At 35.8% G+C, this 15165-nt stretch overlaps 1 protein-coding gene across 2 annotated transcripts in view; it reads left to right on the top strand.

Moving 5' to 3' along the window:
- The window catches only part of VCAN (versican), a 115704-nt gene extending 100970 nt beyond the window's left edge, over positions 1-14734 (top strand). For both annotated transcript variants that reach the window (XM_043464720.1, XM_043464721.1), the window contains 3 exons: positions 7247-7391; positions 12912-13094; positions 13241-14734. In XM_043464720.1, the coding sequence (XP_043320655.1) occupies positions 7247-7391; positions 12912-13094; positions 13241-13368 (456 nt within the window). In that variant the 3' untranslated portion in view covers positions 13369-14734. The remainder of the gene's footprint in view (positions 1-7246; positions 7392-12911; positions 13095-13240) is intronic.
- The last annotated feature ends 431 nt before the right edge of the window (positions 14735-15165 follow it).

Raw genomic sequence — 15165 nt, 5'->3', positions numbered from 1 at the left:
ATCCAAGAGTCTGCACTTCTGTATGTATGAGACACGGCCTATAAGAGCAAGGCTTGGTTACATTCTTATAACTCAGAACTGATTTCCTCACATTTAGCTTTAGTGAAAAAAAAAAAATTATTAAACCTAAAATCAATGATTTATTTTTTCTACTCTTTCTTCCTACAAGTGATATTAAATAAGGCTATAAAGAATTCAGAAGGATACAAAGAAAGTTGTTCAGAAAACTGGAGTTTCCTTTGCTAAGTCAGTTTGGCAGTAACATGGAGCAAAATCAAAGCATCCAAGCCAAAATAAATGTGCACAATGGAGCAATCAGATATGAGGTAATAGTGTGACATGCCTGTGGCTATCAGACATTCTTGTAAAAACCACAGACTTAAAATTTGGTCCTGCACCATTAAGCCACAGTTCTGCCAAGCAACAACACAGAACACGGGTTTTAAATCACTGTTGTGAGCCAAATGCAATTCCCACCCAAAACAATTAAATCTTTTACCAGAGGTCTGAGTCTGGGCAGCTTAAGGCCTGAGAATTACTTTGGTGGCATGGAATCAGAATCTAATTTCAGTGTGAAAATGAGATGGTTATTGTTCAGATCAGGAGGAAATGTCAGCTGCAAAATACATGGCAGTCAAGGGACTTGGATGACTTGAAATGATATTTGTTGAGGTTAGATTTAAAAAGGGTTAGCTGAGAAGTTGGTAAATTCTTTCTGATCACTGCATAGATCATTTTATACTGTTCATTTTTACTAATTACAGAAGTAATTCATGCTCACTCAAGGGAAGTTGCCAAACCTGTAAGAATATGTAGAATAAAATATTATCTTAATCTCATATCACTGGGTGTAAACTTTATATATGACATTTCATCACATTTTTTTTGATCTTTTATGTGCACACATACACACAGCTACATCTGAGAGTATGTGTAAAATTTGGATCATTGTGCATTTTTAGTACTTTGCTTTTTAACTTAACTTTTCTTTTAGTATCTTCCATCTTCTTGTATAGTCCTCAATAACAAGATATTTAATGGTTATATAATATCCCATTTGTCTGGCTGTACCCAAGATTTATTGAATATATGTTTGCTCTATATATTTTCCCCACTTACTACTGGTGTAAGTAATATTTTAGATAAAATATTCACACCTCTGGTTATTTTTTAGGATAGCACTTTAGAAGTAGAATTACGAGGTCCAGTGCTGAGAACTTTTTAAGACTCTTGATGTGTATTGCCAGTCATTTCCCAGAATGGTTGTTAAACTCTGCTGACTTTGTGATTGTCTTGCTTACAGTTTACCGGGGGCAAACAACATCTTCAATCAGGGGCCAGGCATAGCTCCTGAGGATACAGGCATTGACGATACAGGAGTAAACAAAAGAAACCCAAATTCCTGTCCTTAATGAGCTTACACTCTGCTAAGGAGAAAAAAATGCAATAAGTCAATAAGATGCATAGGATGTTAGAAGGTAATCAGTGTTATGAGGAAAAATAAAGCAAAGAAGGGAGATGAACAGTGTGACAGGGACAAGGAGAGGGGAGTATTGCACAGTATACCATGGTGTTGGGATGCTGGAAAATTTTCCACCTTTGAGGACGTTCACTGGTTTCCTGGAAGAGGTTCATTATAAAGTAAGCTAGAAAATATTGAGCTCCAAGTTAAGTATATGAGGAACTCTGGAATCTTTTACCATAAAAGTATTAAATGTAGATCTTTATTAGTTTTAAGGAATTCTTATTCTTTTGCTTATTAATTTTTAATTTTATCCTACTTTAATTCATCTATTAAAGACAGTTTTGTTATATAGCAGCAGGCTGAATGTGACATTTCTATCTGCAATGTTGCTCCGTTTCCTTTTTCATTGTCTATTAAAGGAGGATAGCAAAAACAAAAACAAAAACAGGCTTGGTGGGCAGAGGGTAAGAGATAATAAAGAAAGGAAAATAAAGAAATAATTAGAAACCCAAGTCAGATCAAACATCAGTTCCTTGTCGCAGGAAAACCTGCCAGGCAGAGTGCCTCGGTGCGTATGGTCCTCTAAGCATCTTTCCAAGGGTCACCTAGTGGGTAACACGAGTTACCCTCCAGGCTAAGAGAATGGATTTAAATCCATGTAATTTCTGAATTTACACACGAGAAATAAAAACATCCTTAATTCTGTGTTTTGAGGAAAAAAAATCAAACCTTCCCTTAATTCTTTGCAGTTGTATCACTTTTCAGAGACTCTTCTTTACATAGCAGAGGTCTCTTGTCTCCTATCTTAATTTTCACATGATTGAGGTGTATTTCAAAGCAAAGTTAAGCAAAGAGATTGAAGGAAAAGAAGAAGATCTTTTAATCTTCTACCTTTCAAACTTCAGGTCTTCATCTCACAAGTTATTTTTTCAAAAATCTAGGTTGTTTCACCATATTTTAAAGTTTTAAAAACCACATTTTTTTCTTTTTCTGAGCAGAAAGGAAAATTAGAACCATTTTCTAGTAAATTTACTATACAATTTTTTAAAACATAAAAATAGCCATGGTACTTTTGGGAATAACTAGCAGGACCACCTCTTGGCATGCTCTGAATTAGGAACAGTTGCCTTCAGTAATATTCACTTCTTTCTTCTCTTTTTTCAAACAGAATCTAATTCATTGTTGCAACCACAGACTTATTTTTTCCCTGTTTTTTTTTTTAATTTTTATTGGAGCATAGTTGATTTACAATGTTGTTAGTTTCTGGTGTACAGCAAAGTGAATCAGTGTTTTATATATACACACATGCTCTTTTTAAGATTGTTTACCCATAGAGGTCGTCACAGCATATTGAGTAGAGTTCCCTGTGCATTATAGTCTGTCCTTATTAGTTATCTATTTTATGTATAGTAGGGTATATGTATCAATCCCAACCTCTCAATTTATCTCTCCCTCCTTTCTTCTCCCCTTGGTAACCATAAGTTTATTTTCTACATACAAACTTATTTTAAATTTAATTCAAGGTGCATGCACACTAAGTCACTTCAGTCGTGTCTGTTTGTGATCCAATGGACTGTAGCCCACCAGGCTCCTCTGTCCATGGCATTCTCTAGGCAAGAATACTGGAGTGAGTTGCCATGCCCTTCTCCAGGGGATCTTCCCAACCCAGGGATCGAACCTGCATCTTTTATGTCTCCTGCATTGGTAGGCAGATTCTTTACCACTAAAAACTAATTTTAAATTTAATTCAAAAAGGAGGCAAGGATATACAGTGGAAAAAAGACAACCTCTTTAACAAGTGGTGCTGGGAAAACTGGTCAACCACTTGTAAAAGAATGAAACTAGAACACTTTCTAACACCATACACAAAAATAAACTCAAAATGGATTAAAGATCTAAATGTAAGACCAGAAACTATAAAACTCCTAGAGGAGAACATAGGCAAAACACTCTCCGACATAAATCACAGCAAGATCCTCTATGACCCACCTCCCAGAATATTGGAAATAAAAGCAAAAATAAACAAATGGGACATAATGAAACTTAAAAGCTTTTGCACAACAAAGGAAACTATAAGTAAGGTGAAAAGACAGCCCTCAGATTGGGAGAAAATAATAGCAAATGAAGCACAGACAAAGGATTAATCTCAAAAATATACAAGCAACTCCTGCAGCTCAATTCCAGAAAACTAAATGACCCAATCAAAAAATGGACCAAAGAACTAAACAGACATTTCTCCAAAGAAGACATACAGATGGCTAACAAACACATGAAAAGATGCTCAACATCACTCATTATTAGAGAAATGCAAATCAAAACCATAATGAGGTACCATTACTCGCCAGTCAGGATGGCTGCTATCCAAAAGTCTACAAGCAATAAATGCTGGAGAGGGTGTGGAGAAAAGGGAACCCTCTTACACTGTTGGTGGGAATGCAAACTAGTACAGCCGCTATGGAAAACAGTGTGGAGATTCCTTAAAAAACTGGAAATAGAACTGCCATATGACCCAGCAATACCACTTCTGGGCATACACACTGAGGAAACCAGATCAGAAAGAGACACGTGCACCCCAATGTTCATCGCAGCACTGTTTATAATAGCCAGGACATGGAAGCAACCTAGATGCCCATCAGCAGATGAATGGATAAGGAAGCTGTGGTACATATACACCATGGAATATTACTCAGCTGTTAAAAAGAATTCATTTGAATCAGTTCCTAATGAGATGGATGAAACTGGAGCCCCTTATACAGAGTGAAGTAAGCCAGAAAGATAAAGAACATTACAGCATACTAACACATATATATGGAATTTAGAAAGATGGTAACGATAACCCTATATGCAAAACAGAAAAAGAGACACAGAAATACAGAACAGACTTTTGAACTCTGTGGGAGAAGGTGAGGGTGGGATGTTTCAAAAGAACAGCATGTATACTATCTATGGTGAAACAGATCACCAGCCCAGGTGGGATGCATGAGACAAGTGCTCGGGCCTGGTGCACTGGGAAGACCCAGAGGAATCGGTTGGAGAGGGAGGTGGGAGGGGGGATCGGGATGGGGAATACGTGTAAATCTATGGCTGATTCATATCAATGTATGACAAAACCCACTGAAATGTTGTGAAGTAATTAGCCTCCAACTAATAAAAAAATTAAAAAAAGAAAAAAAAAATTTAATTCAAGAAAAGATGAATAAATTTGTGTGCCCAGAGAGTTGTCATATTTGCTCTTGTCCCATAAATCTGAATCTATATTCCTTTCAGATGAAGGAAATGTGTCTCCACCAGTCTGGTCAACATTAGATGTGATGTAAAAGCTGACAGTAAGCAAAGCATATTAGGAAAACGGTACCCAAGTTGAGTCAGACAGACCCTGAACAAACTTGTCCCATTTCACATTCTAGTTAAGAGTCTGGAAGCTGGGCAATTGCTCTCTTATTTATAGCCCAATATTTTCATCTCACTAAAATCTGTTAATTTTGAATAGGCATAAGGACTGTGTTTTTCATGTAATTGTTGCTTGATACGGATGCTACATTTTAAGGTGACAAAAATTGAATGTAAACCCAAAAGTTCTGGGTGTTTAACATTTCTAAGGTCCAAGTTATTCCCAGTCTTGCTGGATCATTGTGAAAGATAATGCATACCAAATACCTAGAAGAGGGCTTCATCTATTATTGGTGCTAAAATAAAAGGCAATTATCACTGTTCATTTCAGTTCAGTTTAGTTGCTCAGTCGTGTTTGATTCTTTGTGACCCCATGGTCTTCAGCATGCTAGGCTTCCCTGTCCATCACCAACTGGACAGATTGGCATTCAACAATCTCATTCTCTGTCATCCCCTTCTCCTCCTACCTTCAATCTTTCCCAGCGTCAGGGTCTTTTCCAATGAGTCAGTTCTTAGCATTAGGTGGCCAAAGTATTGGAGTTTCAGCTTCAGCATCAGTCCTTCTAATGAATATTCAGGACTGATCTCCTTTAGGATTGACTGGTTTGATCTCCTTGTATTCCAAGGGACTGTCAAGAATCTGCTCCAATACCACAGTTCAAAAGCATCAGTTCTTCGGTGCTCAGCTTTCTTTTAGTCCAACTCTCACATCCATTCATGACTACTGGAAAAACCATAGCTTTGACTAGATGGACCTTTGTTGGCAAAGTAATGTCTACGAAGTCTAGGTTGGTCATAGCTTCTCTTCGAAGGAGCAAGTGTCTTTTAATTTCATGGCTGCAGTCACCATTTGCAGTAATTTTGGAGCCCCAAAATATGAAGTCTGTCACTGTTTCCATTGTTTCCCCATCTATTTGCCATGAAGTGATGGGACTGGATACCATGATCTTAGTTTTTTGAATGTTCAGCTTTAAGCCAACTTTTTCACTCTCCTCTTTCACTTTTATCAAGAGGCTCTTTGGTTCTTCTTTGATTTCTGCCAAAAGGGTGGTGTCATCTGCATATCTGAAGTTATTGATTTTTTCCCATCAATCTTGATTCCACCTTGTGCTTCATCCAGTCTGGCATTTCTCATGATGTTCTCTGCATATAAGTTAAATAAGCAGGGTGACAATATACAGCCTTGACGTACTCCTTTCCCAATTTGGAACCAGTCTGTTGTTCCATGTTCCAAGTATCACTGGCGGAAGCTAAAAGATATTTCTGGTTACATGTCATTGCTCAAACTAGAGAATCAATAGGAATTATCTAAAATATAAATATAAAGGCAACCAGTAGAAAAACATCAGATCAATAAAATTCCTTTTAATTATCCAAACATTTATGAAAAAAACATTTTTAGTAAGATGTATTTTAAAAGCATTATCTTATATATCAATATACAAAAATATGATAAATGTTCCTATTAAAGAAACTTGCAGATTATATCATAAAGCAAGACACAACTGTATGGTACACATGAGAATCATATCTAAAGCAGAATTACTCGGAGAAGTTTATGTAAAATGATGGGCATAGGTATGTTGGATCAATAAAAAACAAATATAGCAAATATAGCAATTTACATATATATCAATATATCAAAGAATTTGGATAAAACAATTTAATTCAATAAGACAAAGAAAGTTACTTTATAGTGATAAAAATATAAACGAAGGACTGAACCTTTTATTGCACTATAATCATAACTACATAAAAGTATATGTACGCATAGGGATTGGAAGAAAATGTGTAGATTAGAGTGCCGAGTTTATGCATTTTTTCTCTAGTTGTTGCACTGCCATTAATGCTGTTACAATTAAAAATAATGCCATGGTTAAAATTCTTAAAATGAGTGTTGATTTCATATTTAGAAATCTAGGATACACTCATGCACACTAAATCATTCCAGTTGTGTCCAACTCTTTGCAACACTGTGGACAGTAGACCGCCAGGCTCCTCTGTCTGTGGGATCCTCCAGGCAAGAATACTGGAGTGGGTTGCTATGCCCTCCTCCAGGGGATCTTCTTGACCCAGGGATTGAACCTGCATCTCGTCTCCTATATTGCCAGGAGAGTTCTTTACCACTAGCACCACTGGGAAGCACTATTAATAGCACCAAATTCCTTAGATATATCTCATTGTCAAGGGAAAAAGTACGCATATTTCTTGAAGAGAGACTTTGAGATAACATATATTTTCCACTCAAAGTGTAAAAATCTTTACCACCAAAATTATTTGAGCTAAATTGTTCAACAGGAATTGCTGAGCCCATTCCAATGCAATTGTGCTGTAATGGAGCCACCACTTTTATAGTATGCTTCAACAGTTATTTTTCCCTGCTTTTTACAGCAATATGAGAACTGGAGGCCGAACCAACCAGACAGCTTCTTTTCTACTGGAGAAGATTGTGTTGTGATTATATGGCATGAGAATGGCCAGTGGAATGATGTTCCCTGCAATTACCATCTCACCTACACCTGCAAGAAAGGAACAGGTAATGGTTAACCCATCATAATGTATACTTAATCTGCATTTCAATTATCAAGCAAATTCAGGAAGAATAAACATCATTCTTTGAGACATAAGCTGGATGTCATATACAGCATCCTTATTGCTCTGGAACAGTTTACTTTCTCAATATAATTGAAAAGTTTGTTTTCAGTAATGTCTTCATTTTAGATTTCAAGTGCTTAGGATAATAATGTAGCATTTATGTAAAAAAAAGAAACTGCCTGTCAGTATTTTTAAGAAAAACAACTGCCAGCCCCAAGGGCCCATAGATCTGTTAATTTTGATGAGGAAAGCATTAAAAAAATTACTTGTCAAAAATAAAAAAACTGGGAGATATCATAAGATAATGTGAATTATTTTTACTTAAAAATAAAAAAGACCACTTAGTGCCATTTGGCCCATGTTCAAATTTATCAGTGGCTTAAAGTACTGCAACTAAATAACACCGCCCTGCCTTGGTGGGGACTGTGGTCCCCACCTCATTGCGGTCCTCATTCAGACTTTCCCTCCTTTTTTGTTAAGCTCCTGGTCTTCATAGGCATTTGAGTTTTTCAATCAGTCCCTTAGAGGCTCAATCTATGCTCATAAACCATAGAACAAAGATACCATCCCTATATCTATTATGACTATTTTCAAGAAATGATAAAACAAAAACATTTATAATGTAAGCTCTGGAATGAGGAGACCTGCTTAGTTGACATTAACAGATAAAATTAAGAAAGCTGATTTTTCAGTATTTATCATTGACCAATATGTTCGAATTCTAAGCCACGCTATGTAGACTTCTTCCTTAAAAAAACAGGAATTGCATAACAATTTTTAAACCTGGTTACAATTGATAATGGTGTTAGAACATGCATATTTAACTTCTAGACCAAGATTATACCCACCTCAATTAAGAGTACAAAGTACAAATGCAAAATATAAAATCCATTTGACTTAATATAAAAATGATAAAATTAAAAATATATACTCTATAGATATTTTAGAAAAGACTTAAATACCAGTAAGAAATTCTGTTAAAAGACAGAGAAGAGTAAGTTACACAAAACTAAGTCAAAACTCAGCTATTATCTGTGATTACTTCACTCTGCTATTCTCTTCTCTAAAGTAGAATTTATTCTGAATATCCTTTCTATGTGAGCAGATTTCCTGACTATGTATGTTACTTTAGCACTTATGCCATTAAGCTTGTGAAAACAGCAAATCAAGGTATTTGCTCTTTTCCCTGTTTCTAGTGTAAGAAGTCCTTAATGAACTGTCTGTCTTTAGCCAAATGTCATGTTTGCCTTCTTAGATCTCCAAATACCCCCTGGAGTCATACTCTTCAGTTTATGACCCAAACATTCGTTTATTTCCAGTGTTATTTTTTCCTATACCAGGGTATATTACAGCAGCACTACTGACACTTTGGACAGACAGTCCTTAGTTGTGGGGGGCTGTTCTGTGCCTCAAAGGATGTTTAGCATCCTCTCTGCCCTCAATGGCCTCGAAGGTGGCTCAATGGTAAAGAATTCACCTGCCAGTGCAGGAGATGCAAGAGACATGGGTTCGACCCCTGGGTCAGGAAGATCCCCTGGAGAAGGAAATGGCAACCCACTCCAGTTATTCTTGCCTGGAAAATCCCACAGACAGAGGAGCCTGGTGGGCTATAGCTCACAGGATTGCAAAGAGTCTGCTACAACTAAGCGACTGAACACGCAACACTTCCCTCTATGCACTAAATGTCAGAGGCATTCTCCTCCACTCCACATCCTCCTCCTCTGCTTTGTGACAACCATCCATGTCTCCAGCCATTGCCAACTATCCTTGGGGGAGGGGGAAGAGGAAGAAAACTGCCCCCTCCCCCCGTTGAGAACCACTGTCCTTTATCTAAAAGGGATTCACAAAAGCAGCATCATGGTATACATTTCCCAATGGGGAAAGATTTACAAAACATTAGGTCTACCTCCCTAAAGGAGGAAGAAACCAAGACAAAACAATTCATATATTTTATCTCCCTACTGTCTGATTTTTATTTATGTAAACTGAATTCTTTGTTAATCATTACCCTGGGGGATTTTATGAATTTTATAAATGTCTATATAGACTCATTTCTCTTTACAGATAATTTATACATCTTTACAGACCTAGGTAGTTTTAATTAATTACAAAGAAGAATTATATTATTTACAAAAGACATATTAAAAAAACAAACCTCAGTGCATGCCATTCATGCATCTTTGGATTGTTCTGCAGGTTCTTTCCAATCCCATCCATTTATCTCCAAATCCAGCCAAAGATAATGACGTAGTTCCTTTACTTTTCCCTTTAAAATCATCACACATGCTTGTATCTGTAAGCAAATTGTTTAGTTCTGCACATTTTTGAACTTTAAGTTTGTATTTTGTGCCTTGCTCTTTTTGTTCAGCATATGTTTGTCAGATTAATCCACGTCGATGCATGTAGCTATATTTCTTCATTGTTGCTGCTGTGTAGTATTACATTGTATGACTGTATAACATTTTATTTATCAGTTCTGCAAGTGGACATTTGGGTTATATTCAGTGTTTTTGCAATTATAAACAATGTCTCTATGCATATTCTTGAACTTGTTTATGGTAGATCTCTGCAAGTTTCCATAGGGTGTTTCTCCAGGAGTGAACTGCTGAGTCATAGGATATATATACACCATCAAATTTACTAGAAAATGCCAAATTATTTTCCAAAGTGGTTGTACCAATTTGCACTCCCACCAGCAATGTGTGAGGGGTCCTGTTACTCCACATCTTCTCCAACATTTGATCTTATCGGACTTTGAAATTTTTGCCAGTCTGGTGGGTATAAAATGTTATCTCTTCTGATTTAACTTGCATTGTCTTGGATGATTCTTCTTGGAAATCTTTTCATGTACGTATAGCTCTTCTTTTGTAATGTATCTGCTCGTTTCTATTGCTTATTTTGAAAGTTTGATCGCTTCTCTTGTATATATTGATTTGCAGGAGTTTTTTGTGTTTTGTTTTTGTTTTTAATGTCCTAGTTTCTAATCCCTTGATAATTGTATGTTGCAAATATCTACTCCTAGTTTGTAGCTTGTCTTTACCCTATGGCATTTTTTGATGAATAGAGTTGTTCATCTTGTTGAATTTTCTTTTATGGTTTAAACCTTTTTGTGCCTTAAGAAATTCTTACCTACCCTAACATTAGAAAGATATCCTATGTTGTTTGCTAAATGCTTTATAGTTTTATCTTTTACATTTATATATGTACACCATCTAGAATTGATCTCCCATGGACTCTCTGAGGTAGGGAACCAAACACATTTTTTTCCATATGAATACCCAATTGTCCAAATGAAAAAACCTACCTTTTCTCTACTGCTCTGCCATGTTGCTCTGTCAAATATCAAGCATATATATGTGGGTCTATTTCTGGTCTATTTGCCTCTCTTTGCCAATACCATACTCCTTGAATTATTTTAACTTCAAAATAAGTCTTCATTTATAGTTTTGGAAGAAATCTATACATTGCTTTCCTCTCAAATTTAAAGACAACTTTTAATTTGCCAGAATCAAGTATGAGTTATCTAATTGATAATTTTTAACCTTCCATATCATTGCCATCTCATTCTGTCTGATACTTACTGGTATCTGGGCCCTAGCGTAGACTTTCCATGTTACAATAAAAGAAGTGTAGATATCCAGATGGGGATTATCATTGAACTATATATAGTGTAGACTATTAATTGAAAATAACATATTTTAGAATTCTCAGTTTACCTTCTAGGAATTTGTGAAAATGAAATATGCGCACAAATACTTCTAATTTCTTAGTTTTAGATAGTAGGATTTTATAATCTATTTTTAGGTTATGTCTATCTGAGACACAATTTCTTATGCGAATGAAAAGATATGCCTGGTTTGTGTTTTATTAAAGACAATTTTGTTTGCTATTGGGTCAATAGTTTCTAACTTGTTTTGTTAGGCAGAAGTAAATTAAAGAGCTGAATATTTAAGTTAAACCTACATTTGTCACTGCAAAAGAATATGGTTGTAAACAGCCTTCTGGATATGTAAATAAATTTAACATTCACAACCTTTTAATGGGCTTCCCAGGTAGTGCTAGTGGTAAAGAAACCGCCTGCCAATGCAGGAGACATAAGAGACACACGGGTTCAATCCTTGAGTCAGGAAGATTCCCTGAAGGAGGGCATGACAATCCATGCTAGTATTCTTGCCTGGTTATATTAGGATGTTGACATCTAAACATCTTGGTACCAAGGTTTCTGGTAATCATTCTCCCATTGAAGATTTGCATTATTTCATGAGAGACTATGACATACCCTAGTAGGCTTTATGATGGCATTCTTAAAGTAAACTATGAATAGGAAATGTCATTTAGGGAAATTATGTTGAAGTTAAGTTATATTTTTATTAGAGCTACATAGCAAAACACAGTCACTTAAAGTTAAATTAGTATATTTTTAAAGTAAGTACACTAATATAAGTAAAATTACAAATTAATACAAATGCAGTTGAATCAATTTTCCCACCTTCTTGAATTTCAAAATTACAAAGCTTTTTTTTTTTTACCTGCTATTTCATTTTTACTATTTCTACCATCACTAAGTTTGTTGCTATTCAGCATTTTTTATTGTAGGTTAAAAATGGTGGTTATATATTCTAAGATTTACCTTTACTTAGTTTTCTTAAGAGTTGCAATTTATATATATAAGGTAATTACAAAATTGAGGCATGAATACTATGTCCTGACTTGCTCTCTGTCTCCATAGAGAAGACAGAAAGAGCAAATAAATATAATTGAACCTGGATATATTTTATTTACACTGAAAAGTCTATATTTTAGAGCTATATGTTATTATACATTGTAAATTTTTTCAGGGAAGTGGAAATAATAATTGTTACAAATCTATTATCATTTGAAGTAGAAAGTGAAAGTCACGTCTGACTCTTTGCGACCCTATGGACTATACAGTCCATGGAATTCTCCAGGCCAGAATACTGGAGTAGATAGCCTTTCCCTTCTGCAGGGGATCTTCCCAACCCAGGGATCGAATCCAGGTCTCCCGCATTGCAGGCATATTCTTTACCAGCTGAGCCACAAGGGAAGCCTGTTTGAAGTGAAGGTGAGTGGTAAATAAAACCACTGGGATAGAGACAAAACCAACAGACTGCATAGTGACATGAGACAGATGCCTTTTAATTTGGAATTTTTTCAGAAAAGTAGCTCTTCCAAACGGACAGATGAACATATAACCATATGCCCTATGGTTCTTTTTTAAAAAAAAACAATAAGCACAATTCAAGATGACAGAATCTGAGATTCAAACTAGGCTGAAAGCCTCAATGTTTCACTTTGTCTTCAAAATTTTTAATTTCTTAATCTAAATGATTACTGAAGGCACTTGATTGAGTAAAATAATGAAAGAAAGAATAAAAAGAGTGTCTCATACTAATAGAAACATTTAGATTATTTGGAAATAACCCAATTTACTTTTCTTTAGTTGCTTGCGGCCAGCCCCCTGTTGTAGAAAATGCCAAGACCTTTGGAAAGATGAAACCTCGTTATGAAATCAACTCCTTGATTAGATATCACTGCAAAGATGGTTTCATTCAACGCCACCTTCCAACTATCCGTTGCCTAGGAAATGGAAGATGGGCTATGCCTAAAATTACCTGCCTGAACCGTAAGTGGTCCTTTAGAAAGAATGGACAACCATGCTATAACAACTACTAGACATCCTCATTTTACGGCTACGGTATTGGTAGTTTAGGGTATGGAGCAAGTAATATTGTTGTGTTTTCTTTTCTTTCTTTCTTTCCTTCCATGTAGCATCTGCATACCAAAGGACTTATTCTAAGAAATACTTTAAAAATTCCTCATCAGCAAAGGACAATTCAATAAATACATCAAAACATGATCACCGTTGGAGCCGAAGGTGGCAAGAATCAAGGCGCTGATCCCTAAAATGGCAAACACATGTTTTCATCATTTCAGCCAAAGTCCTAACTTCCTGTGCCTTTCCTATCACCTCGAGAAGTATTATCAGTTGGTTTGGATTTTTGGAACACCGTCCAGTCCAGTCATTTTGGGTTGCTGTGCTCCCAAAACATTTTAAATGAAAGTATTGGCATTCAAAAAGAAAGCAAACAAAAAAAGGAAAATGAGAGCAGAGTGGAGCCATTTCCAGCCTAATTTCTTTAGTTTCCTATTTGCCTCCAGTGCAGACCATTTTATAATGCATACCAGCCTACTGTACTATTTAAAAAGCTCCATTTCAGCACCAATGGCAATGTAAATAAGATGATTTAATGTTGATTTTAATCCTGTATATAAAATAAAAAGTCACACTGAGTTCAAGCATATTTAATGATGATTACGGAGCCTTAGAGGTCTTTAATCATTGGTTCGGCTGCTTTTTGTAGTTTGTTTAGGCTGGAAATGATTTCCCCTGCTCTTTGTCAGCAAGACTGAAGACAGCTTTTGCTGGACAATTAACAAACACAAAGTTTTGTAGGTCACTGTCCCATCTCCACCACAGGTAGAGTTGGCTTCCATGTGATGCTGAAGCCTAGCTAATGGGATCCCAACGAAACTAGAGACTGCAACATGGAACTCTTTATTTTTGGTTTTTTTTTGCTACGTTCCTTTTTCTTCACTTACAAGAAAGGCCTGAATGGAGGACTTTTCTATGACCAGGAGCATTTTCTAGGGGTCAAAGTGCTAATTATTAACTGGGTCTCATTTTTAATGGCTTTCATAACACTAACTTGCAAGATTACAGATCAACACATTTCAAATGGATATAGACCTAGGGTTCTGGAGGGAGGGGGTTTGTTAAAACAACACACATTCAAAGAAAGAAATTTTGTATATATAACCATTTTAATCTTTTATAAAGTTTTGAATGTTCATGTATGAATGCTGCAGCTGTGAAGCATACATAAATAAATGAAGTAAGCCATACTGATTTAATTTATTGGATGTTATTTTCCCTCAAACCTGAACATTGACGTAGTTGGTAGTTATTTTTCGGTTTTAGCCTTTATACTTCCCTCACAGTTTGGAATCATATAATCTAGGTACTCTGTCCCTGATTAAATAATGTGATGGATAGAATGCATTAAGTGTTTTATTATAAAGAAGAGTGGAAAAGTGTATAGCTTTCAGCAGATGGTGTTTGCCCATTCTAAGCAAGGAGCACATATATAGAAATAGTATGGGCATTGCTTCTTATTAGGTGGAGTGTATGTGTTGAAATTTCTCCCTATCTCTTCCCACTCCATTTTCTCCCCTTAATTTGAATAAAATGACTGCTAAAGATGACTTTGAATTATTATCTGCTTAATTTAATGTTTAAAGAAACCCTGTGATGGAAAGAAAGCATTTAGGTGTCTTTTCCTAATTTTAGTTTAGAATGATCTTGAGAGCACAAGACAATAAATAAAATGCGAATAGAAAAAGAGCAGACACGACATGGATTCTTTTTCTCAAAACCTCTTTTAACTAGAAGGAGCCACAGTAGCCACAATCATACACGCTGTCTTTAGGCAAGTTTCCTTGGTTGCTGTGTTAAATGTGATCCACCTTTGGGTGTTCTAGAGCACAGAAAAACTCTGTGTCTACCTATGAGGTTTTTATTTTTCCTCTTTCATTAAAATGCACATAATACGTTCCTGTATTTATATTATAACATGTATAGTGTAAAATGTGAATGAATGTTTTTTTTTTGTGAATGAAAATCTAAAATCTTTGTA

Source organism: Cervus canadensis, chromosome 4 (genome assembly GCF_019320065.1).
Source record: "Cervus canadensis isolate Bull #8, Minnesota chromosome 4, ASM1932006v1, whole genome shotgun sequence".
Lineage (NCBI taxonomy): Eukaryota > Metazoa > Chordata > Mammalia > Artiodactyla > Cervidae > Cervus > Cervus canadensis.
Note: the sequence above shows the minus strand (reverse complement) of the source record. Positions and strands in the feature narration are given on the sequence as shown.